Genomic DNA, 27,363 nt, shown 5'->3' with positions numbered 1-27,363 from the left:
ATATTATGTCATTCTTGCAAATAGCAAATAGGATTAAAATCAGAAATACTTGATTTGAAAGGGAGAAGATGGTAAAAATTTGACATTGAACCTAATTGGTACGTGATTTTCCTTTGTTTGATGTAGAAATATCATTGCTGAAACAACTTATATTCTAGATTAGTTTTATAAAAATATTTTTGGGCCCAAATTTTGAAAAAATAAATATCAAAATATAGTCATTCATTAATCTCACAATGTATGCTCGCTTAGGTAGCGGATCGTTCCTTTTTATATTTATAGTCACTTCTTTCCTTTTTCCTTATTTCTTTCACCTTGTCACAGAGAGAACAAATGTGCTCTTTTTTCAGTTCTTTGTGAACAGTTCTGAACACAGCAGCACTGCATTTTCTCGCATTTAAATTACATTCTTTCCCTATGCAACTGTATACTGCATAGCGCGCGCTGGACTAACAATGGCGGATTTGTCGGCATTTGCCGGCTCAAACGATTGCGGTACTCTGGATATCCACGGACTCTGGTCTTCCCTATACTATGCTGCCATCTAGTTGTTACATAAGGAGTCACGTCATAACTCCAATTTGAATTGCATTATCGACTGTACTGCCATCTCGTGTTCGTTTATGGCGGACAGGTGGCGATCCTGGCGGTTGCTCTCTTCAAAGTGCTACCGATTTTAACATAAGGATGAGCAATCTGTTATATATATGATCTAGGATAATACTAAGATAATTCTACAGAAAAACAAGGCCAAAGTTGGTACCATTTTTCTTTAACAATGATTGCGTACTACGAATACTGAAGTATTCAGCATTAAGCATGTGGTTTTATTTTCCGGTATTCAATACATTCCACAAAGTAACCTAGAACTATTCACCTGTTGTACGTAATAATAAATAGATTTACCACCGCCATACTGTCCATATCAGATAGCACGAGCGAAAGTACCACCATTTAAATGTATAACATAATTGTTAATTATGTCGAAATACGACCTCTTTTAACAATAACCTGTCTCCACTGCCACTAAAAATGTTTCATTGCTTGTGCGGTCTAAGCTCCCAAACACCCACTGTCCAGAAATTTGCCCTGGATCTCTCGAGCAGTATTAAGTACTGGTAATTAATGAATTAAATACTATTATAGTCACAATCATGCCATGGTATGAAAGAAAAATTTCACAACCTCGAGCGGGAATCGAACCTGCGACTTCCTGGTCTCCGGTGAGGCGCCTGACCGGAGACCAGGAAGTCGCAGGTTCGATTCCCGCTCGAGGTTGTGAAATTTTTCTTTCATACCATGGCATGATTGTGACTATAATAGTATTTAATTCATTAATATGTCACATCAACGGACATATATACGTCACCCAAACATCGTAAGATGAAGATTACATGGTAATTAAATTATTACTTGTCTCAACAGCACCTGCCATTATGGTTGTGATACATCTATTCATTACTATGTAGGCCTACAACAGGTGAATAGTTCTAGCTACAGCGTGGCTATAAAGTTTGAAACCATAGGAGAAATGAATAGCGCATTTCTCTACTATAGAACGTATTCCACATGTTCCCATCATTTTCAACACAATTCCTCAAACGTTTTACCATGTTTCCTTGAATTTTCTTCAATATGTGAATGTCCACATCAGCCATTGCAGTGGTTCTTCTTTCCCGGAAATGATCCAGATCCCTCATTTTTACAGCAAAGTCAATGGAGTTGAGGTCGGGTGACAATGCAGCCCATTCCACAGAGTTCCTTCTCCCAATCCAACGTCCAGGAAACATGTCCAATACACAGGTCCAGATTTTATAGCCACCCTGTAGGTTCTCTGTGGAAAGTATTTGGAGCCGAAAAGTAAAACCTCGTGCTTTGTACACAAATTAATAGGTCAGTAGAAAAAGAATCCGTCTACAAAAGTAAATATGTGCAGGAGAGAGAAAAAACTGAAAGCAGTACATATTATTTTCTATGCATCAGCACACCTTTCTGCAAACTGTAAAAGGCTTGGAATCGACTTAGTGTGCCTCTCTTTTGGTCAATGTGTGCGTCTCATATGAACTGTATTTTAATGTAATAAAATCATTTTCAGAAAAATGTGTAGATGAACCCTTTTTCTACTGATCAATTCAATTGTTAATTCTGTATAATTACAAATATTAAATTTACGATTACAATTGAGGCGTTCCCTGGAACAAGAACTTAAGTACAAAGACTTGAATTTGATATAGAAAGCATCAAACATTTTAGAGCTGGTATAACAGCATTGCGCAGAATGACGTTCAAATGTTTCTAGAAGGCGCTGTCCCTGTTGAAGGGAAATAATACATCAGTAGGGAGAAGTGCTATTACCAGTAATGAATCAGTATATGCTGGAAACGGAAAAACTACGTAGCATTTGCTCATATTGGGTTGAGGGAAAACCCCGGAAAAAAACCTTAACCAGGTAACCCTTGCAGTCAATGTATTCACTGAGGACAGCGAGACCTCATATATGAATATACTCAGTGCTGTCATGGTAAATATTTTCTTGGCCATACGTCCCACCCCTTGTTTTCTCCTTTGAAATTTATTTTACTCTCCTCTCTCTATCTCTGACTGTTATTTAATGATTTTTTTAATATTAAAGAAGAAGCAAAGAAATTGTTTTGCTTTACATTTTAATTGTACAACAAGTTTGATTTAAAGAATACACCATGTAGCTCCACCATAGATGTACACTTGTCTCGGTGAATCTTGGAGTGTGTATTTGCAGCACTTCTAGTTTTTCCAACCATTATTTTATATAATTCTGTATTCCAGTGCTACAGAGGTGGACAATTTTGTTCATGAATATCAAACAAAATACATTAGGAACAGGAAGAGATGATCTAAGAACTGTACAGATCTCCGCGTACAAAACTTAGGCACCCATATGCCGTGTGGCTCCATACAGACAAAATTTTCTTTTCCCCATACGATTAACCGACATCAAGCACTTCTTTCTATCCCTCATCATAGAACGTCTTTATACTCATCTTCCTATACTGTAGAAGTACCTCACCTCTGGAATTCGTTACCTAATGACGTCAGGGACTGCCGGACTTTATCACAATTCAAAATTAAATTGGAAAATTTTGTCTTAGTTAATGTTTTTTAGGTATTGCTAGAAGTATTTATTTGTGTTTTTTTTTTCTTTTTCTTTTTTAATCTAGATTAAAATTGCAAGTTTCTTGTTTATGTTAGTTAATTAGTTAGGGTCCACACCTGTGGAGTAACGGTCAGCGCGTCTGGCTGTGAAACCAGGTGGCCCGGGTTCGAATCCCGGTCGGGGCAAGTTATCTGGTTGAGGTTTTTTCCGGGGGGACTCATTTCACCGGCATTATCACCTTCATATCATTCAGACGCTAAATAACCTGAGATGTTGATACAGCGTCGTAAAATAGCCCAATAAAAAAATTTTTTTTTTTAAATTAGTTAGGATACAATTAATTATGATACTTAATCACTCATTTAAAGTTTGTGTGACTGCAACCTGTGTATATTTTTGTGTGGCTTTACTTTGTTTATAGTGTTTTTTTTCTCTCTCTCTCTTTATTTCTTGTGTAGCTTTACTTTGTATATAGTGTATTTTTTTCTGTTTATTTCTATTATTGTATTTGTATTCCTATTGTGTGGAAGAGAAGGCCTGATGGCCTTAACTACACCAGAATAAATAAATAAATTTAAAAAATTGTAGGTTCCCATACAATGTATGTCCTCATATGGCCTCCATGACAGCACTAAATATACTATATATATGTACATGTCAAACGTTAACAGTTTTTATAAAATATTGTCGAAAATGGCCAGAGAGTCATTTAAATATGCGCTCATGCATACGTGACTTGTATGTCTTAAAAATGCAGGTAGTGGGCTATTGATATGAATGAGAAGAGTTTGGCTGGCGCCATGGATCGTATCTCGGCATAGCTCAGTTGGAAAGAGCGCTCAGCGCACAGAGCTGAGAGGTCATGGGTTCGATTCCCGGTGCCTGAACGAATTTTTCTCAATTTAATAGATATAAAAAAGGACTAGTTACTGAAATACAAATTAAACATAGATTAATTATTTAGGGATGATGGATAAAATTACTGGAGGATGATAGCGGTGACAAATGAAATATTTGCTTTCTTTTAAAAGACTTTGTACCAACGACTTTCATCTGTCTTGGTTGGGTCCGATCTCAATAACATATAACCTTCCTCATGCATGGTAACAATTAAGAACGATTCTTCACTTACTTGCAAGACTTTCACTCCATGTCTAAATCTTGAGAAACTGGACATGTAGATGGTGTAATTTGTCTGTGCAGGAGAGTTCTGTGAACGTGCTAAATGCCAGGACGAGATGTGCGAGAATGGAGGCCGCTGCATGGTGCTGGGAGACAGGGCCGTGTGCTACTGCCCGCCAGGGTTCACAGGGCCCAAGTGCCAGCATATGCAGGTCAGTTGACATAGCCAGGTAACATCTGACTAGGAAAAGTTTCTTACTGCTGAAAACAGAAACAACGATTCATATAAAGTATATCGATCCATTTCTATAGCAGTTTCCTTTCATCGAGTCTCCTTGGAGCCAATGTGCTGCATAAAGGCTGGTTCACAATAAATCGGGAACGGAAACGACGAGAACGAAAACGGAAATAATATTAAAATAAATCTATATAAATGTAAACATTCACAATAGTTAATTGTGAATGCTCACATTTAAATACATTTATTTTAGCAATATTTCCGTTCTCGTTCTTTCCATTCCCGATTTATTGTGAACCAGAATGAAAACGAGAAACAGAGGACGTGAATATGAAAATGTTTTATTCACAATAAACCGAGAATGTAGACGACTGTGCATATCGATATGCATGTCAATAACGATACCATAATTTCACACAACTATGGTCCAATATCTCATCACTTTTTAGATTTCTCAATGTAATTTACAAAATAAAACTATTAGAAGAATTTATTTTGCTGATATCAACTTTAGAAAGGCCAGGAATTAATATCAAACACTTTTGTTATTCGAAATGTAGTTGGTATATGGAACATCTTTTCATAAACTGTGGACTATAGTTGTGTTATGAAGTCACAACTATAGTCCATTGAATATTTTTTTATTTATTTTAGTTGGTTATTTAACGACGCTGTATCAACTACTAGGTTATTTAGCGTCGATGGGATTGGTGATAGCGAGATGATATCTGGCGAGATGAGGCCGAGGATTCGCCATAGATTGCCTTGCATTCACATTACGGTTGGGGAAAACCTCGGAAAAAACCCAACCAGGTAATCAGCCCAAGCGGGGACCGAACCCGCGCCCGAACGCAACTTCAGACCGGTAGGCAAGTGCCTTAACCGACTGAGCCACGCCGGTGGCTGTCCATTGAATATATCCTAATATAAATCGCTCATGGACTACAGTTGAGGGGATGTTTTGCAACTGTGTCATACAGCAGTCAATAATTTTTAATATAAAATACAGATTTTGCAGAAGACAGTGAGAAAAATTATTTATTTCTTAATTTTAACATAACCGCTGTTTCTTTAAGAAAAATACAATTTGTATCAAATAATGAAATCAATATAAAACCCCCCAAAAAAAAAATTAAGACAACCATTCTTAATCAAAATCAAACATTCTCAAACAGATAGGTACATAATCAGTTGGTTAATTTTTTGTTTAACTCCATAGACCTTCAAGTTCAGGCACATGGAAAAGCTTCCTTTTCGTACTTCGCTACTTTGGCTTAAAATGATAGATCGTTTAATATCTTTTAAGGATGATTTGAAGTATCTTCGAGTGTCTCTTCAATGTCTGACAAGTTCAATGAAGATTTGATGCAAGGAATATCCATCTTCATTTTTCACGGTAGAACTCTCTACTGCATTCCCCTTGCAAATAACCTTTGTTTCTGCTTGAGCAAATTGCAATTTTGGAGGTAGATGGTAATGCAAAATTTTCAATATCTGCTGCTGAATTACTTTTACTTGACTCAACATCAAGTTTCTTCTTTCTCCTCTTTATGATGTTCCTTGTTCTATTGCTTGATTCGTTGTCATTTCTATATATTTTATGAATGTGTCTGAAACAGCACTTCCTTCTGGGTTTCTGACTTTAGGATCAGAACATGATGGCATATTTCCTAGAACTTCAACTGCACAAAGAGGAAAGATTGCAACTTTCCTGAATCCAACTGCAAATTTGCTTGCGATATTGGAATACAGTAACTTTATTCCAGAGCTTATTTAATAATGGAGGAAATACATTTTTGGAATCTGTTGGCATGCTTCTACCATCTGGTGTCCCTTTTCATTCGTCAAGTATTTGCCGCCAATGGTATTTCAATTTCGAAAACAAGTTCTGTTTAGTGGTTGCATCAGATCGGTCACATTTGGAGACTGCAAAACCTGTGATAATTCATTCTTGTGACGTTCTGAAAAGCATTTTGCCCAACGTCTTCCAGGTAGATTCTTAGAGAATGCTGGTACTTTGCGGTCTTGGCTATCCAGGTACATTTTCACATTACACCTGAAGTAGAATAACGTTATCAGAAATCCAAGATTGGACATGGATATAGCATGTTCAACGAATGCACGAATGCTTTTTTTCTGAAGAAAGAAGAACCATTGTTGATCAGGTGAGTTTAGTTTATTTTCATGCAGTGCTCTCGATTTAGGTATTATAGAACTACGAGGTATTTTGGACTTTTCTGCGGCTTCCCGCTGCGTCAGTACCTTGTTGGTGATATATTTTATACAAAGATCCATACTTCTGTCATCATATAGCTTATAGGACCTTCCTGCCAACTTTCTACGAAAAATTTTATTAGGTGGCACCACCAGAAGCTATAAAAACATTCTGTAATGTAAGAACCGAAACCTGAAGTCGGAACACAACTATGGTCCACAAAAATGATAGGACCATAGTTGAACTCCAAGTACCATTTTGTATTATTCTTCCAATAAATATGAAAATACATATGCAACTGTAAAAATATTCATTAAATGTATGTAAATACTAAATTACCTGTCATATAGACCATCAAGAACACAGAAATTCTTGTTGTGGTAACTGATGGCAGAGAAAGTTTCCAGTGGACGAGGTAACATGCAAAACCTAACTCCACTTGACAGTTGACTAGCGACAAAACATGGCAGACAGGATGCGTTTCATAACCCTCACAATATTACTATATCTATGCTCTATGCTTTAGTATTTAAATAATCACTAACTATCACTAGGAACTGAGATATCACTGTTTTCGTGAGCGCGTGTGTTTGGACCATAGTTGTGTGAAATTACGGTATGTAACGTTGCTTACGGTATGTAAGTCGATATTACGCATTCTGATGTTATTTGTGTATAATTGACCAATGGCGTTCTCTCATGAGTACAAGGCAGCCAACATAAATTCACCAACTTCTGCAAAAGACTATAGGCCAATCTCCATTCTTCCCGTTTTATCCAAAGCCCTGGAACGCATCATTCATAAGCAGTTGTCAGACTACCTAATAGAATTTAATCTTTTAGACCCTTTACAATCAGGATTCAGAAATGGCCATAGCACTTCTACTGTTTTGTTGAATGTTACTGAGGACATACGCGCAGCCATGGATAAACGACAGGCTACTGTACTAGTTTTATTGGACTATAGCAAAGCCTTTGATTCTGTTGACTTCGATCTACTATTGACTAAACTACAAACGCTACACCTTTCTGATAGTGCTATCACCTGGATGTACTCTTACCTTACTGGCCGCCAGCAGCGTGTCATATCTAATAATCGTTTCTCATCCTGGCGTACTGTAGATACAGGAGTTCCTCAAGGATCAGTATTAGGCCCCTTGCTCTTCTCTATTTATATAAATGGAATTTCTAAATCATTTAAGCACTGCAGATATCAAATATATGCAGACGACGTTCAATTGTATATTTCAGCGCGTACTGATGCACTAAATGATAGCATTAATAGTCTTAATGAAGATCTTGATTCCATCTCTTCCTGGTCTCAACAATTTGGGCTTAACCTAAACGCATGTAAATCACAGGCTATTCTGTTCGCGAACCGTAGATTAATTCCTGAAGTCAACGACCTGAATATTCCACCTGTGAAACTGGATAAAACAATCATCCCGTTTAGCTTTACCGTAAAAAATCTCGGAGTGCATTTCGAATCTAATCTTAGTTGGGATACGCATATTAAATATACATGTAAGAAGGCATTCTCTATTCTCCATTCACTAAAAAGATTGTATCATTATCCATCTAAATTAAAACAGACCCTGGTACAGACACTCATTCTACCTCACTTCGATTATTGCGACGTTTTGTTCAGTGATCTCAGAAACTACAGCGTGTTCATAACTTGTGCGTCCGCTTCATGTGTAATGTTCGATACTATGATCATATCTCACCTTCTTTCGAGAAGTTATCATGGCTTAGGTTACATGAGAGGAGAAATCTGCACTCACTTTCTCTCCTATATCGAATTATGCACACTTCATCCCCCTATTATTTATTCGCTCGTATTCATACTCTCTCTCGCTATCATAATATTAATACTCGATCACAACGCGATAACACGCTAGAAATTCCACTTCACACATCATCTCTGTATTCTTCATCTTTCACTGTTGCTACCTCTCGTCACTGGAACTCTCTGCCGCCTGAAGTCAAGGGCTGCCGAACATTGAAATCTTTCAAATCCAAGTTAGAAAATTATCTTATGACGAGTTGCCAAAGTAACTTACTATTATGACAAGTGTTGTATTGCATGTTTCCACGTATTCACATTTTTTTTTATGTTCTAGTGATATTTAACTTATTTTATATATATTTTTTTTCATATTTTCCGATAATGATATATCTCTAATGTGATAAGTTGAGCTATATATAAACATAATTTTCCTTACTGTGTATACTTAAAAATACTGTATTCATTGTATGCTCTGTACTGCACTATTGTATTACTACTGGAAGGTCCGGGGTTCGATCCCAGGTGGTGACAGGATTTTTTCTCGTTGCCAAACATTCAGAACGGCCCCTAGGTTCACTCAGTCTTCTATAAAATTGAGTACCGGGTCTTTCCCGGGGGTAAAAGGCGGTCAGAGCGTGGTGCCGACCACACCACCTCATTCTAGTGCCGAGGTCACGGAAAGCATGGGGCTCTACCTCCATGCCCCCCAAGTGCCTTCATGGCATGTTACGGGGTTACCTTTACCTTTACCTTTACCTATTAGTATTATTATTACTATTAGGCCTGTTATTATTATTTTATTTATTATTATTATTATTATTATTATTAATATTATTATCACCATTATTATTATCATTACTATTCTTATTTATTATTATTATTATTATTATTATTATTATTATTATTATTATTATTATTATCAATAATTGTCTTATTTTTTTATACTTTGTAGGCCTCATTTATTTTTGACCTGCTGTTCACATTTTATTATGCTTTTTTCTTTCTTTCTGTATGTTATATATTATGTCTGATTTCTTCTTACTTGTTGTTTACATTTTATTATTATTATCTTATTCAGTTTTGTGTGTACTTTGTAAATTTGTAGTGTTTCTATAACGCAGTTTTTACTCCTGGTTGAGTGTTAGAGAAGGCCGTATGGCCTTAACTCTGCCAGGTTAAATAAATCATTATTATTATTATTATTATTATTATTATTATTATTATTATTATTATTATTATAAACACAGGTTAACCAACTTCGAAATTTCAACTGAAACATTTCATTAGGTACGGTACTATAGATATGCCCATGCATCTTTATTATCACAACCTATTTTAAGTCTACCATAACGTAAAATAATTAGAGAAGAAACATTTATAATAGAACACAACAGTAGCTATTGAATTGAAGCATGAATATGTAGTGTGTAATACAACAATACAGTAATAAAATATGATTCACTTACGATGGGTATTCAAAGATGCAACTATTGAAAGCCACGTATTCTCCTTCATTTTCTCATCTTTATACGAGGTGCGCCGCTTATCTTAAACGTGAGGTTTTTCTTCAACACTCAATGTTAGAATCTTATCAAATAAAACTTGCTCCATGATGCACAGCCCAGAACAAAATAATGCATAGGTTATGTCACGGTCTTCTTGCTACAAAATATACGACGACGAAATAGCTTTTAGATGGCAATAAAATGAATCTAGTGAGCTGTGATCGGAAACGTGAACGCCAAAGTTGAAACTTAAAGGATGATTCACAATAAACCGGAAACTGAAACGACAACGAGAACGAGAACTGAAATATTGTTAAAATAAATGCATTTAAATGTGGGCATTCTCAATTATCTATTGTGAATGCTCACATTTAAATACATTTATTTTAACATTTCCGTTTTCGTTCTCGTTGTCGTTTCCGTTCCCGTTTCATTGTGAACCAGTCTTAACCAACTCTCCGTTCCCGGGGTTCGGCAAGCGTTTCGTTAATTGTGAATGCTCACATTTAAATGAACACATTTTAACAATTTTACCGTTTTCGTTTTCGTTCCGATTCTCATTTCCGGTTTTTTGTGAACCAGCCTTAAGTCATTAGGGATACCAGCACCTTTCACCATAACAGGGATTGAATCATTTAATAGCACGATTAACCCTCCTTCACATCCATTCTTTGCCCACAAAATGCTTTAAAAATCCATACACCGTAGAAAGCAACATTCGTTTTTAAAAATTACAAATACTATGGCATTCGATAAGTAATGGCAATAATGCTGTAAATCAGTGCTTCTAGCGGTGATCATTGAAATCTTGTACTACATTATAGAGTAGCGACTGTTTCATAGATTTGCAATATTGAAAGTCTCGAAGTAGACATATTTTGCAAATACAGTGGCTGTTTCTGATTTGTAGTAAACAATACAGCCCTAAAGGTACGAACAAAGGTGCTTCATAAAAATCCAAGTTGAAAGAGAAAAACATGCAACTCATTGCTTTAGGGCATTACAAGAAGTGTGTGGGAGAGAAATCCTACCATACTGAACAGGGTGGAAGCGAGGCATTCACTTTCAATCAAGAGTTGACATCCGAAGAGCTTTAGATTGATCAGTGTGAGAGATATCCAGAAATTCTGCTGCTGATGGAGTCCGTTGTCTTCCGAGAATTTGGCAGCGTACAGTATTGTTGACATGGCAGGAGACTATACCGTATTTGAAGTATGTAATGTCAAATGTAATCTGAATAAATTTAGTGTGAAACAGTAACTATGTTGCCATTATTTTCGAATGCAAGAAATCTAACTCTTTAACATCGAAATATGCACCAACGTACAAAATATGCACATATTTAGGGTTTCTCAAAAGTAGGAAATAACTTTAATTCCTCATATTTTCTTCATTTTCTACGCAATCTTAAAAATTCTGGCATGGCATATTATACAAGAATTTGGGATTTCTTGCATCCAGTGGCGTGCAGTGCAATTTTATGTGAGGGAAGGAATAATACAAATTGTTTATATGTATAGTACAAAACTGATAGCAGCCAAGTTGCCTAAATATATTTGAAGACTAAAGCAATTCTCCTCTCTTTAGCAGCAAAATCATCGATGATCTGGGCATAGAAGCCCTCATTACTGCGAATGGTTTCCAGAACACAGTCTAATTTAATCTAACAAATCCACCTCGACCAGGACAGGCGCTCAAAGAAAGAATTATTAATTACACCTTATTACTAAACTCAATATTCTTCAATTTTTCGTTTTTAACAATCTTGGTTCCCTTGTCTATAAACTGCAACATTAATTAAATTTTCTAATATTACCAGTATAGCCTACACAAAATTAGTTTAAGAAAGGTTTATTACGTATCAACATTATCTCCTTCAAACATATTAATTACATTTTCAGTATATTCATTCCCCCATAAGGATATACATGGATATACTTGGACTTCTCCAGATGGATTGGCACATAACCAGACAGATCACATCTTGATAGATAAACGAAGACATACTAGTATAGTAGACATTCGTACCTTCAGGGGGGCAGACTGTAATTCTGACCATTATTTGGTAATTGGTGAACTAAGAGAAAGACTATCAGTAGCCAAGCGAGTAGAGCAACAAGTTAATATTAGAAGATTCAATATTCCGAAATTAAAGGACGAGGAAACTAAGCAAAATTATCAGGTCGAAATTTCAAATAGGTTTGACGTATTAGCAAGTTCCGACGAAGTTGAGGAAAAGTTAGATGTTAATAGCATGTGGGAAAATATTCGAGATAATATCAAAATTGCAGCTGAACAGAGCATAGGTTATTATGAAACTAAGAAAAAGAAACCGTGGTTTGATGAAGATTGTTGCATGGTAGTAGAAAGAAGGAAACAGGCAAAATTGAAATTCTTACAGGATCCAGTTGAGGCGAATAGAGATAATTATTTCAATAAAAGATGGGAAGCAAATCGTATGCTTAGGAATAAAAAGAGAGATTACTTGAAGGAAAAACTGAAGGAAATAGAAACAAATAGTAAAAATAAATACATTAGTGATTTATATAAGGGCATAAAAGAATTCAAGAATGGATATTAGGCAAGGGTAAATGTGATCAAGGATGAGAATGGTAACTTGCTTGCAGACGCTCATTCAATCCTTAACAGATGGAAAAACTATTTTGGACAACTCCTAAATATACATAGGCCAAATATAAATGATCGGGACGAAATTGAAATACAAACTGCTGAGCCATTTATACCCCAACCCACACTTTCTGAAGTCGAAATTGCGATAGAAAATCTGAAAAATTATAAGTCTCCAGGTATCGATCAAATTCCAGCAGAATTAATACAAAAGGGTGGAAGCGCATTATCTAAAGAAATTTATAAGCTTGTACTTGCTATTTGGGAAAAGGAGATTGTACCAGAACAATGGAAGGAGTCCATAATCGTACCTATCTTTAAGAAGGGGGACAAGACTAACTGTAGTAACTTTCGAGGAATATCACTTTTGTTAACGTCGTACAAAATTTTGTCCAATATTCTTTTAAGAAGATTAACTCCATATGTAGATGAAATTATTGGGGATCATCAGTGTGGTTTTAGGCGTAATAGATCAACTATTGATCAGATATTTTATATTCGACAGATAATGGAGAAAAAATGGGAGTATAAGGGTACAGTGAATCAGTTATTCATAGATTTCAAAAAGGCATATGACTCGGTTAAGAGAAAAGTTTTATATGATATTCTTATTGAATTTGGTATTCCCAAGAAACTAGTTCGATTAATTAAAATGTATCTCAGTGAAACTTACAGCAGAGTTCGTATAGGTCAGTTTCTGTCAGATGCGTTTCCAATTCACTGCGGGCTAAAGCAAGGAGATGCACTATCACCTTTACTTTTTAACTTTGCTCTAGAGCAGCGGTTCCCAAAGTGCGCTCCGCGGAGCCCTAAGGGCTCCGCGAATGATTCTCAGGGGCTCCGTCTGCGGAAGTTATGAAGATGACAAAAATTTCTAATTTCATCTAGTCTCTAGCGGGGAAAACGGAAACTACTTCCATCAAGCGAAAAATACTTTCTGAGAAAGTAGTTTGCGTTCTTCTTGCCATATGGAAGCATTAATATTAGATCTACTCGTCACTGGAACTATCACGATCTTTCTTGCTTGCAAAGTACTCAATGATCCTCGAAATTTATATTATTTTTTATATCCTGGAGAGGCAGCGTTTGTTATTAGTGGTACGTGGAATCTACAATCTACTGACTGTTACGTTACCTCAAAAATATATATATATACTGTATATCTGCATGTTAATTTGATAGCAGATGTGTTAGCTAAACTTTCGTTGAACCGGAACTGTGGCTTAAGACGGGCTCCCTAAGACCGAAGAGTCATTAGCCATCAACCAGTGCTCAGTCAAAGGGAGATAACAACAGCTATAACATTACTTTCAAAGAAGATAGTGCGAATTCCTGGGTATTGAGTTCGGAATATGTTGAACATGATCCTGTCTCAGGGTCTACGATGCCTAGTGCAGAGGTATTGAATGTAACAAACGAAAATATTGTGATTTATATTTAATAATAAAACACACATATTAGGTCAATAATACAGTGTTCATTGATTTTATGAAATACATTAAAGGTGAATGTTACAGTTGTATGAACACTAATAAGTAGTGTTCATACAACTGTATCATATCAGCTTTAATGTATTTCATTGCGATTTATATTTGGACATGGGATGCACTGAGTTTGCTGATGAACGTCCACAGTGTGTGATATGTAACAAAGTTTTTCCCAATACTTCTATGTTCCCTGCCAAGCTTAGACGGCATTTCTCAATTCAAAAATTCACAAATAAAACTGCAAACTACTTCGAAGAAAAAGTGACGAACTCTATGCAGTTCAGACATAATTTTACCTCGTGTAAAAACAAACAAAGAGAAAGCACTGAAAACGTCGTACTTGGTTAGTCATGACCAGACTCTTGGTGGTAAACCTCACCCTTGTAGAAACTCTTATGAAGGTAGTGAAGTGCATGATGAACGAGAAAACTGCAAACTTGATTTCCAGTGTGTCCTTATCAAATAACACTGCATAATCGAATCCAGAATCTATGAAAAGACGTAAAAAATATCATGATTTCCCGTATCAGTTAAACGAAATTTTCGTTACAACTTGACAAATCCACGGTCTTTGCCGGATTAGCTATGTTAATGATGTTTGTGCGGTATGAATTTTCGGGTTCTTTCATGAAATATTTTGTTCTGCAGCCATTGCCATCCTCTACAAGTGGTACTGAAATTTTTTCTTCATTGAAAACTCGATACCGTGGGACAATTGCATTGACGTGTGCACAGACGGCGCAAAGGCCATGGTAGGTCCTGTTGCTGGCGCTGTTACAAGGATCAAGAAAGTTTTAAAAACTGAACAAGTAGTCATTGTGCACTACACCGACACGCCCTCGCAACGAAAAAAAAAATGCCAGCTTTATTAAAGCAGGTACTAGACAACGCCGTCAAAATTATCAACTTTGTTAAGGCACGACCTTCGCAGTGTAGGCTACTTAAAATCCTGTGTGAAGATATGGGTAGTATACATAAGTCAATTTTAGTAATATTACACACAGAAGTGCGATGGTTGTCGCGCGGTAAAGCGTTGTCCCGATTGCATGAACGGAGGTTTCTTCTCTTTTGAACAGGGACGGCTCGCCCATAAGAGCTGCGGAGCTGCAGCACTCCCTGCTTTGTCAAGAAAATAAAACTAATTTTAATTTTAATTTGTAGAATAATTTTTTATAGCCTTTCTTAAGTAAATTGCTTTATATTTCATCTGACCGGGAATATGTACTATTATCTGATGCATAATATTTTTGCGCGTCGACTGTATTGGAATTGACACTGCATTCAAAGTCGTTCTGGGATCTGCAGGGTGGGACAGATCATAGATAGTGTGTCTTGCATGTTCAGGGGGTAGAGAGGTGAAGGGAAGCAGAGGGAAACTGCCGCTGTTTAAAACCTATATTTCGCTGCAGTGGCTTGCAGAGCCAGGCTACAATGGAAGATCTTTCCTCCCTTCCCACACAGCTATTGTAATGCTGCGTCAAATGGATTCTCTATTCCCTTGAAACTTAATGACAAAATTTTTATTTTCTCTTCACATACTTATTGTTGTAGAATCTTATCGAGTTAATATAACGAAATTAATATCCTCTTTTGCCTTATTATTATATATCCAGCCTCCTTAAATCAAAATGTTTGCGCGAGTAGAATCCTTTTGATATAGCATGTAAAATACGAAAGAGACCTCTTTCCAGTTTTAGAAAATTGTTGACCATAAGTATATCCGAGTGTTGCTTTGGTGTGACATCTTAATACCGTAACTTAACCAGTGCAAATGTGCAAGCATGAGTGTGTGAATTACAGAATATTAATTTTTCTCAACTTTCTCTTGCGGAGAAGATTGAAGTGAAATTTGTATATACCAAAATCTACTGCAGCGCCCCCAATCCACAAGTTCACGAACCGTCACTGCTTTTGAATTACCAGAACAGTTTGCTAGCAGATTATTTGAATGATCAGGAATGATTGTACAATAGTAATATACGTTACAAGAGCGATATGTTGACGTTTTCATGGTCGAGGAAAAGATTGAAAAAGCGAAACGTAGTTGAGCTTTTTTAATTTCCGAGAACATGAAAACAAACATACCGCTCGTGTATCGTACATTATTTTGTGCGAAGATCGTTTATTACATACCTGAAAGACGAATTTCTAATTAGTTGCAATGAAATCTCCATGTTGGTTTCTGTTCAATGACGGCAACTTCGGAAAACCAAAATATCTTTCTTCAACATTGTTGCTCTAAAATGTTTTCTGTGTTTACTATACTCCAGCAGGCCGTGATATACGTCTGTCTTTCCCCCCCCCCAGTCTATAAATGCGAACTTAAAACAAACGGTAAGGTTATGTAATGATTTATTTTTCATTTTAATATTTTAACAATATTATATATATATATATATATATATATATATATATACACACACACATATATATACATATATAAAACATATTGCAGTAATAACATCGGCATCTGGAATCTTGTTGATTTTTTCACGGCTTCCTTAATGTTACTTGTATCAGGAATGCAATAAGTTTCGTGGAGTAGTAGGCTTTACTTAATTTTTGCAAATATTTAAAAACAATAATTAACATTGCAATTTAGGTGAAATTGCAGTGGTAAGTTTCCAATTTATAATTATTACTATGTTAAACGTCTCTAAAAATAATATGTTAAAAGCCTAAAGCAGTAAAATGAATGTCGCGCTTAAGCGGTAAGAAGAGGGAAATTGTTATGTGTGTTACGTTGGGAATACTGAATGTGGTATTTCACACTTACCGCGTATTGGTTCTGTGCGGAAAACAAGAAAATACGCACGATCTCGCACAAATTATGTTACTTGGCAGACATGTTTCAAAAATGAATTCAGCACATACATACAACGATGAAAGAGTAATGGAACGAAGAAAAATTCTCTCCGGCGCCGGGTTTTCAGCTCTACGTGGTGATGCTTTATCCACTAAGCCACACCGGATTCCACCCCGGCGTCGGACAGAATCATTTCAGATTAAGTTCCAACTCTTGGGTGGAATCCGGTGTGGCTTAGTGGATAAAGGATCAGCCCGTAGAGCTGAAAACCCGGGTTCAAATCCCGGCGCCGGAGAGAATTTTTCTCCGTTCCATTACTCTTTCATCGTATGATGACGCAGAATATCTGCATGGAAATATCATATGTACTTCGGTACATTAAAATAATACATACATACAAGGTAAACGAAAGACTATATTCGATGCTGATGACGGAATTGTCACACTGAAGAAAAAGATAGCGTTCTACATAGAAAGCGTCGACAATAAGGATCTTACGTTTCTCATTGACTTCAAACTTTATAGAAGAAAATAACATAACAATGAATGTCTCATTCATAGCAATAATGAAAGAACACCTTGTCAATTTGCTTCAAAATATCAATTCATACTTTCCAAGGGACACTCAGGAATCGATTCTAAAGAAATGTGAGTGGATTGTAGATCCTTTTCCAGTGATGTCAAAACCAGCAGCCCTCACTGCTTCAGATATGAGGTCCTTATAGACATGGTTTCGAACAGCCACTGTCAGGCATAATTTAAAAGCAAACCATTTCCTAAATTTTGGGCTAAGTTAGGGGAGAATCTTTCGATATTAAGTTCAAAAGTTAAATTTCTCTCACTGCCTTTTGGTACTGTGTACCTCAGTGAAACGACCTTTTCGAGGTACACGGCTACAAAAACAAAATATCGAACTTGTTTGGACACAGAAGACGATATACGTCTTCAATTGACTTCTATGACACCGGACACTCAGTCGCAAGAAACAGGCATATTCTTCACATTACCTTCTGGTGTACATGTAACATTGTACATTTTTTAAATATCTTAACTACTTGTTAATATCATTTTGTAGATTTAAATAAATTATATCCAGTACTTCTTTACTATTGTTTCCTTTATTCTTTATTAATATATATATATATATAATATATATATTTATATTCACACTTCCGTTTATGTACCGAGTGAAATATGCTTCATAGAACGTAGACAGATAAAACTAAAAAGTAATCATTTCTTGGAGCTCCACGAGAAACTTTTGCTTCAGAAAGGGCTCCGTGGCTGAAAAAGTTTGGGAACCGCTGCTCTAGAGTATGCCATTAGGAAAGTCCAGGATAACAGAGAGGGCTTGGAATTGAACGGGTTACATCAGCTGCTTGTCTATGCGGATGACGTGAATATGTTAGGAGAAAATCCACAAACAATTAGGGAAAACACGGGAATTTTACTGGAAGCAAGTAAAGAGATAGGTTTGGAAGTAAATCCCGAAAAGACGAAGCATATGATTATGTCTCGTGACGAGAATATTGTACGAAAAGGAAATATAAAAATTGGAAATTTATCTTTTGAAGAGGTGGAGAAGTTCAAATATCTTGGAACAACAGTAACAAATATAAATGATATTCGGGAGGAAATTAAACACAGAATAAATATGGGAAATGCCTGTTATTATTCGGTTGAGCAGCTTTTATCATCCAGTCTGCTATCAAAAAATCTGAAAGTTAGAATTTATAAAACAGTTATATTACCGGTTGTTCTTTATGGTTGTGAAACTTGGACTCTCACTTTGAGAGAGGAACATAGGTTAAGGGTGTTTGAGAATAAGGTGCTTAGGAAAATATTTGGGGCTAAGAGGGATGAAGTTACAGGAGAATGGAGAAAATTACACAACACAGACTGCAGGCATTGTATTCTTCACCTGACATAATTAGGAACATTAAATCAAGATGTTTGAGATGGGCAGGACATGTAGCACGTATGGGCGAATCCAAAAATGCATATAGAGTGTTAGTTGGGAGGCCGGAGGGAAAAAGACCTTTGGGAAGGCCGAGACGTAGATGGGAGGATAATATTAAAATGGATTTGAGGGAGGTGGGATATGATGATAGAGACTGGATTAATCTTGCTCAGGATAGGGACAAATGGCGGGCTTATGTGAGGGCGGCAATGAACCTCCGGGTTCCTTAAAAGCCAGTAAGTAAGTAAGTAAGTAAGTAAGTAAGTATATCCAAAATTAAAATAAAGTACGGTTATTTTGTAGATCTGAATATTTTATAAAATTGATAATAGTGTTCGTTCTCTCAATATTTTAATTTATTCATCTACTGTAATTACTTCTTAAGTAGGCTAATTGAAAAGAGCCCATTTTGAAAACCTGCTTTATAAAAGTATCGCAGATTCTCTTAGTAGGATTGCCAACAGTGCTAATAGTTCATTGTTACATATGCACGTCGTAATAACCAATAACACGTCATGACAGAAACCATTGCAGTGACTTACCTCATTCTTATGTTCTAAGACGACTTACCTCTTTCTTTTCGTGTGCAGTTTTTTAATATAAATTTTGTACAAGAGACTAACCTCATTTTCAACAAGTAGTTGCTATGGAACGATAAATTAGGCACTGGAGAACACAATGAAAGCAATATATCAATTTCGCAGAAAAGGTGACCTACCTCGCTTTTCCCGTGTGGTCTAAAGCATCCCTCTTTATCTCTACCATCAACGTTTGTGGAAGAATTAACTTAACACCTTCTATAAACGACATTTATTCATACTTAACATGAATAACGAGTAGATATGAATAAATAGTCCAATATTCTACCGCAATGTACACGAACTAAACTCTGCAATTTTATTTTATTGTTGCAGGCTCCAAGCTAGTCTCCAGGGCTGCACCGAAATCGACCAGAACATTTAACAACAGATCCTGCTGGAACAGGAAATAACAAATGAAACTCACTCTCTCTGGATGTTTATTAATATCTTACATGATGATTAGAGATGTCTGCATCATCCAACATTATTCACCCAAAGAATATAACATCTGAAATGTCATCTACTGAAACATTTCAAGAACATCAGTTACAACAATACTTTTCCGCCGTGAATAACAAATTAATACATGTAGCCAATTTTCGTACATCAGTGATGTGTTCAATTGTTTCAAACTGGTTGTGATCAAAATGGCTGACACTGTGTGTTAAGTGTTACAATTATTTACTGAAAATGTTGCAGGAATTCACAGCAATGCAATTTTATCATAGACACACTGGCAAATATAACAGACTTTGGACTGTACTGCCAGTTGTCATTCAAAGTGCAGACGTGTCTAGTCTAATGTAGTTAATAGGTAATGGTAGTCTTCTGTACAATTCATTGAACTTTTAAAATGGAGAGATGAATCAATGTTGACTACTTTTGCTGTTTCTGAACAAGTGTCATATTAGTTTATAGTTTACTTCTAGCTCCAGGATCTCCCGACTTCATCCGTTTTGCGTCTTAAAATCGTCGTTAAGTGAAGCCAAAGAGACTTCTCTAAGTGGATAGATGATTCTCATAACCTCAAATTAGAAAAGTGTTTTAATAGTAATTTGTCTTTAATGTAACAAAATTGTAATTAAATGAAACATTACACATTAACATGTACTGAATTGTGTTTTCTTGAATTCTACGCTGCTGCTGCTACTACTGCTACTACCACCACCACCACTACCACTGGTCCTTTATAACTAGAGTTCGAAGTTGAGGCACATTATATCTTAAGTTATGTGAACACAGGACGGAAGTGTTTACAAAAGCAACTGGCAAGGTAATCCTCTGCCCTCGTACACATACCCTGTCAGTCCAATGGAGTTGTTGTAATGGGTAATACAGACCTAGCAAGGAAAAAAAATAAACCTTCGCTTGAACGACAAACATAAACATTATGTAGGATGGAATACAATCTATTATCTTTTCTCAGGTGTAGAAAAATATCACTTTTCTTAGATCTATAAACAGTTATTTAGAGCAATAATATTTACAAACGCACTTTGTAGTAGTAGTAGTAGTAGTAGTAGTAATAATAATAATAATAATAATAATAATAATAATAATAATAATAATAATAATAATGGTTTATTTAACCTGGCAGAGTTAAGACTGTAGTGCCTTCTCCAACACTCAACCAGAAGTAAAACTGCGATACAAAAAAAACACTACAAATTTACAAAGCGCACGCACACAAACTGAAGTAGACAGTCATACAATGTGAACAAGAAGTCAGTAGAAATGAGACATAATATTATGTAACATATAGAAAGGAAAAGGCATAATAAAATGTGAAAAGTAAGTCAAAATAAATTAGACATACGAAGTATAAAAATATGAAACAATTAATAATAATAATAATAATAATAATAATAATAATAATAATAATAATAAAAATAGGGAAAATAATAATAATAATAATAATAATAATAATAATAATAAATAGTGAAGTACAAATTATATAATGAACACTATTTTTACATACACACAGCAAGGAAAATTATGATCTCAAGTCATCATATTATAGAAAAATGTTATGGTTTATTTAACGACGGTCGCAACTGCAGAGGTTATATCAGCGTCGCCGGATGTGCCGGAATTTTGTCCCGCAGGAGTTCTTTTACATGCCAGTAAATCTACTGACATGAGCCTATCGCATTTAAGCACACTTAAATCCCATCGACCTGGCCCGGGATCGAACCCGCAACCGTAGGCATGGAAGGCCAGCGCTATACCAACTTGCCAACCAGGTCGACCATATTATAGATATATACCATTATCGGGAAATATGATGAAAACAAAAACAGATAAAATAAGATAAATATCACTAGAATATCAAAAATGTAATGAACTTCTAAAATGTAACCCACTAAAATATAAGAAAATTAAAGACGTGTTAATGTATTCAGTTTGATTAAATAAATATTATAGTCTATATGTATGAATTAATCACCCTGTATTATATTAATGTTCTATAATTTCGGAATATATATTTTTCATAAATTGTCCTACTTGATTCACGTACGATATTATTCTTCTCTACGATAATATTATATTATGTAATTTCATTGTAACTGTAATTTTACTTTTAGTTCCTATTTTCTTTTATTTATACAGTCCTCTTATATTAATAATATATCCGAACTGCGACCGAACATGAGCGCTGCTCATTCGGTCCTCAAACTTATTAATATTATTGTATCCTCTTTTTTTATATTTATGTATTATTTTATTCTATTTCTATTGTTATAATTGTATTCTGTAGTCTGTTTTATATTTTGTATTAGGAGTAAATAAATAAATAATCAAACAAACAAACAATAAGTAAGTAAATAAATAAATAAATAAATAAATAAATAAATAAATAAATAAATAAACAAATTCCACCGTGTTAACAAGTCATCCCTCAGCCTTACATTAATCCCAATAGTTCTCGCATCCATTATTATTTAAAGTCCATTACAGTCCTGTCTAAATATTTAATTATGGATGACTTGATTTTAGTAGGTCTGTTACATATTTCAAGTTTAAATATGTTCGAATACTGCAAGACAACATGTTCCCATAAACTGCAAGTTGCAAGAGATGAATATACATAGGAATGATGATTTATATACTATGCATGATACTCAATTTCTGACAATATAGATTTTCAAAACAAGTAGGCCTCAAAATTTTACGAGAAATTTAAACCAGACCTCAATATACTACAAACAGAAAGAGCACCTATTATTTACTCTTGATTCTATGATACTGGCTCTTTTCAACTAACTATAACCAATATCATTAATGTTTCAAAATACACAGTGAGTTTTATATTGAAAAGGTCTTAGCAAAAATTGCTTCTGTACTATAACCTAATTTTGTAATAATATTATTAATATTCAATAGTAGTCGAGGCTTCTAAACTTCTCATAGGTTGCATTATTATCGAACTTGATGGCGAGGGATCGACGGGGAAAGGAGAGCGATTCTGACGTTACAAGATAACTGAGCGCGCCAAAGCTCAAATGTTTCAAAGCAATATCTCGTGTTTTTTTCTTGTTTATGTTGTTTTGAATGCATTATGCCAGGTCAAAGGTGTGCTGTTGCGTTATGCAACAATTCTAACGATAAAAATAAAGAGTTGTCTCTCTTTACCATTCCTAAAGATTTATGAATTAGAAAAAAATGGGTAATTGCGTACAAAGGACAGGATAAATTCACTCCTGATACAGGCAGATTATGCTCTGATCATTTTAAAGATGACGATTTTGTTCCTGATTTTCGAGCAGCTTTAATGAAAATAAAGCCGAAACGACCGAGAATGTTAAAGCCTACAGGTAAGTTTAAATAAATCACGTAGGCCTATATAAGTAACCTACATTAACACCAGCTTTGCATAATAATTACTGTAGATTAGGTTCATCTGTGTTAACCTTCAAATTATTTTCTTTCTTTTGTAATCTTTGCTGGGTCGTACACAACTTACAATTAACAAAATAATCATGCTACTTATACTAACAGTCGCATAGCAAAGGGATGGAGGGTTAGGGACCACCTTAAACTTATTACAAGTTTGAAATTATGTCAAGTAGTAATTTGGTTATAATGTGGCAAACGGAAACAACGGGAGACTTTGAATAATAAGCTGTCCCGTAGTTTCCAATAAATACTTTATTTCATATTCTTGTATGATACAGTTTCAATAATAATATTTCACAACATATCTATTATTATTATTATTATTATTATTATTATTATTATTATTATTATTATTATTATTATTATGTATTTGTGTTAATTGTAGACTTGGGTCGGTGGAAGAGCAGGCCTTAACTCTGCCAGGTAAAATAATAGTTATTTATGGTACTTGTGAGGTAAGTGCATCTTTATTGCACGAGTGGAAAGATTTAAGCACGAGGCGTCAGCTGAGTGCTTAAATTACACGAGTGCAATAAAGATCACGCTCGCAAGTACCATACGTAATTTTATCCATGACCATAACGAAAAATTCTGTTTTATAAAAGAAAATATGTTGAAAATAAGTCCTCATGTAATCACATACCATGGCATGGATTTTAGAATCAATACGTGTACTAGGTAGGCCATGATGTAGGAGGCCATGATTAGTAAAGAATGGTATCTAAGGCGTTGGATAAATAGCAAATTATAATTAATTATATAATTTTAATATATATTTTTTCACTTTAAACGTGTATTTTCGTCTTTTTGAAGTTTCAGGAATTATTTAGAAGTGTTCATGGGACTAATGTGATTAAAATAATTTCACATTTTACTTCTGTAAACTTAAGAGGAATATTAAAACATAATTAATGGTGTCTGTTTAGCTCAGTTGGCTAACGCGTGTTGTTTTAAAATCCTATAAAGCCAACTTCGTAGGTTCAAGTCTCCTCGCATCCCAAACGGTAAATTATTACAAAATTTTAAAAAGATGCATATTAGATATAGATGTAATGTACAAATTACGACGTAGCAGATAGAGAAAAGAGAAGGGGATTGAGTGTATGTATATTTAAGAAATGGTAATAAAGAAGTAGAGGTAGTGACATCTAGTAACTAATATATTAACTTCTTGAGTAACAGTTCAATGGAAAAGTATACGTGTGTACCCGGGTACTAGGAAAATACTAATGAACTGTGGGATAAAGTTCAAACTATGAGGTAAAGTCTTTATCTCACTAGTGAAATAAAGTAATGTTGAATAAAAGCCTACTTTACAAACGCAAAAGTATTTAGTAAAGGCATATTTTTCGTTATGGTCATGGATAAAATAAATTATTATATTTTTCGGATACATCAATATTTAATTTAAACATTTCGCTATAGGTTTTGTAAAAAGCTGATTTATAAATGAAAAAGTAATAATTAATACTTTAAAATTTCCATTCCATGTCTCATTCTCTCGGGTTTAAATGAAATGTACCGTAAATCATAATATTCGTTGCTGGATAATTAAACCCTCTCAATACAGGTACCACTGCCCCAGAGAATTATAAGTTAAGACGGACTGAGCATAAGCGAAATATCTGTATTAATAAGTTTGTACCATCAAGAGTTTAGTATTTATTGTGTTTATAGGGCCTACTCCAATTTTCTTTTTATTAATGCGTGGGGCTCTTTTTGTTAACAAAGAGGAAAGTTAGCACTTGCATCACACACAATTTGTCATTATTGTTCAAAATAATGTAAGAACAGTTTTATTCTGCAAAAGCCTCTGCTTAGTTGCGAGACACGTGTGAGATCAATATTTGTTTCAAATTATATTAGACTACATGACGTCTCCATCACGCGAAAAGAAGTGTAGCTAGTTGTGGCTCCTGTTGTTTCTGATAACAATGTTAATCGTAAATATCTTATCGTTTCAATAAATGTGGTGAGTTATGATCATGAGTAACTTTCTATTAGTGCCATTCTTTAATTATTATGTTGCATCCTGAGAGGTTATTTGTAGTTTTAATAATTGCAGTTTTCAAAAGTTCTGTGTGTTAATTCCAATTTCAAATGAATTTTTCTCAATAACTTAATTATTGGATTTTTTTTTTTAATTTTCGCCACTACCTTTCCTATATTTTACTCCTATTAGTTACATACGTCGTCTCTCTTGAAATCACCTGGTGAGCACTGAATTACATGATTTCATATTAGGTTAGACTAGCTGTAAAGTAATTAAATTTGTGACGAAGTAAAAAAAAATATTTATTTTTCTTCTGCCGAATACATTCATCCGTCTTTAGGTGCTTTGCTTTGGTTGCATTGAGTATAGCTTGTCATTTAATATCTGGGCTATATTTAGTGAAACTAATAAAACATAGGCTTACAGCTGTTATAAAACGTAAAGTTTTGTGTGTATTTTACTTTTTACTTATTAAAATAGTCTTAATATGTAACTCAATTCACAATAATATTAACTTCATCACAGTCATTTCCTACAACATCCGAGCCACGCCCCTTTGTTTTGACTAACCAAAATATGGCCGACCAATGTTCAATTGTCTTCAACTTTCAGAGGTATTCAGCCTCTTTATAGTATCTAACTCGTTGGTCTTCACCTACAACTTTCATTTGTCTTCTTCTTTATCGACCATGACTTACTATATCAGGTTATGATTTTATACATGTTTCATAACTTACTCTACAACACAGAATTTAAAGAATAATATCAGCTAACAAAAATTGTCACATGTGCAAAATCATTACCAAGTGCTATTGAGTGGTTAAAATAGTTTTAACGACTGTTATAGTTAAGTGTTGGTTGTTTTAAATAAAATGATGTTGAAGAAATGGAAAATACATTAACAAAATGTCAAAAATAAACAGGCTGTTAATTTAACACTAGTTAAGCCAAATTAAACATTTCTTGGAGAAACTGGCCATAACTCTTCTAGCAACTCTTTAAATTGTCTATGGCGAAGGGAGCTTGATTTAATCAAATTCACGCAATTCACATAACATACAATTGATTTTGCACATAAAGCCTCCCTATGAATTATGCAGTGTATAGGCAAAAAATCTGAGGCTACATCCATATTCCTTAAACATTTCTTTAATCTGCCAATAAAACTATTTTCACTCCCTTTCATCGACAGGCTTCATCGGTCACAGCACTAACTAGTTTAGCTCATAAGAGAAGAAGTTGAGATTCGCTAAGAGCGAGCAAATTCCTACAGACAATACTGATTGACAAGGCTGGTACATGCTATGCGCTCGATATCAAGTCCTGCTGTGATTGCGAGCTAATATCTTGTCATCCCTGGTCTACGTAAAACCCGCTCAGTGCAAATATGCGTAATGTGACAAACATTTTAAAGCAAAGCCGCATCACACCGGAGTATTATGGAAAGAAGAAATAGCTAGGAAACAATGAGTTGTATACATTGTATTTAACAAAGACTATATTGTTAAAATATATAATACGTTGATACTATGGTTACAGAATTTATTGTTCACTAAGCTCTCGAAGCAAACGGAACGTATTCTTTGTGTTTTCATAAAGCGCGATTTAATCGTAATCACGATGTGTTTTGAAGGACTCAGAAGAAGATTTTCACGCCTCATGGTAAGACATTATTGATATTCATTAAAAATTCGGCCGCGCTTTCTAGAAATAGTGAATCTTTCTTATTGCCTCAATGAAAACGTAGCTTTGATTTTCTTTACTTTTTCTTGAGTAAGAACAAATGTGTCATTTCCCTGTGTGTTTGCAAGTATCATTTTGCACGATGAATTATAGAAGTTGGCTTCATAGTCCTGGAGGTCTGACTTGGGACCTCGGAAAATGAAGTATTGGTGGAATGACGATAATGGTGAGTGAAAACGCCTTTTTATTCAATGCTGTTGGAATTTTTTGTTTAAGGTAAAATGTTTTCATTGTCACGATATATCCGTTAAAAAGTATGTTGGTCC

The 27,363-nt window shown here is 35.0% G+C and overlaps 1 protein-coding gene across 2 annotated transcripts in view; it reads left to right on the top strand.

The window, feature by feature from the left end:
- LOC138715559 (delta-like protein 3) overlaps nt 1-20,574 on the top strand; it is a 42,723-nt gene extending 22,149 nt beyond the window's left edge. For both annotated transcript variants that reach the window (XM_069848629.1, XM_069848628.1), the window contains exons 4-5: nt 4,337-4,467; nt 19,798-20,574. In XM_069848629.1, the coding sequence (XP_069704730.1) occupies nt 4,337-4,467; nt 19,798-19,809 (143 nt within the window). In that variant the 3' untranslated portion in view covers nt 19,810-20,574. The remainder of the gene's footprint in view (nt 1-4,336; nt 4,468-19,797) is intronic.
- The last annotated feature ends 6,789 nt before the right edge of the window (nt 20,575-27,363 follow it).

This window comes from Periplaneta americana, chromosome 15 (assembly GCF_040183065.1).
Source record: "Periplaneta americana isolate PAMFEO1 chromosome 15, P.americana_PAMFEO1_priV1, whole genome shotgun sequence".
In the NCBI taxonomy this organism is placed as follows: Eukaryota; Metazoa; Arthropoda; class Insecta; order Blattodea; family Blattidae; genus Periplaneta; species Periplaneta americana.
The sequence above is the reverse complement of the archived record's forward strand: the minus strand, read 5'-3'. Positions and strand labels throughout refer to the sequence as shown.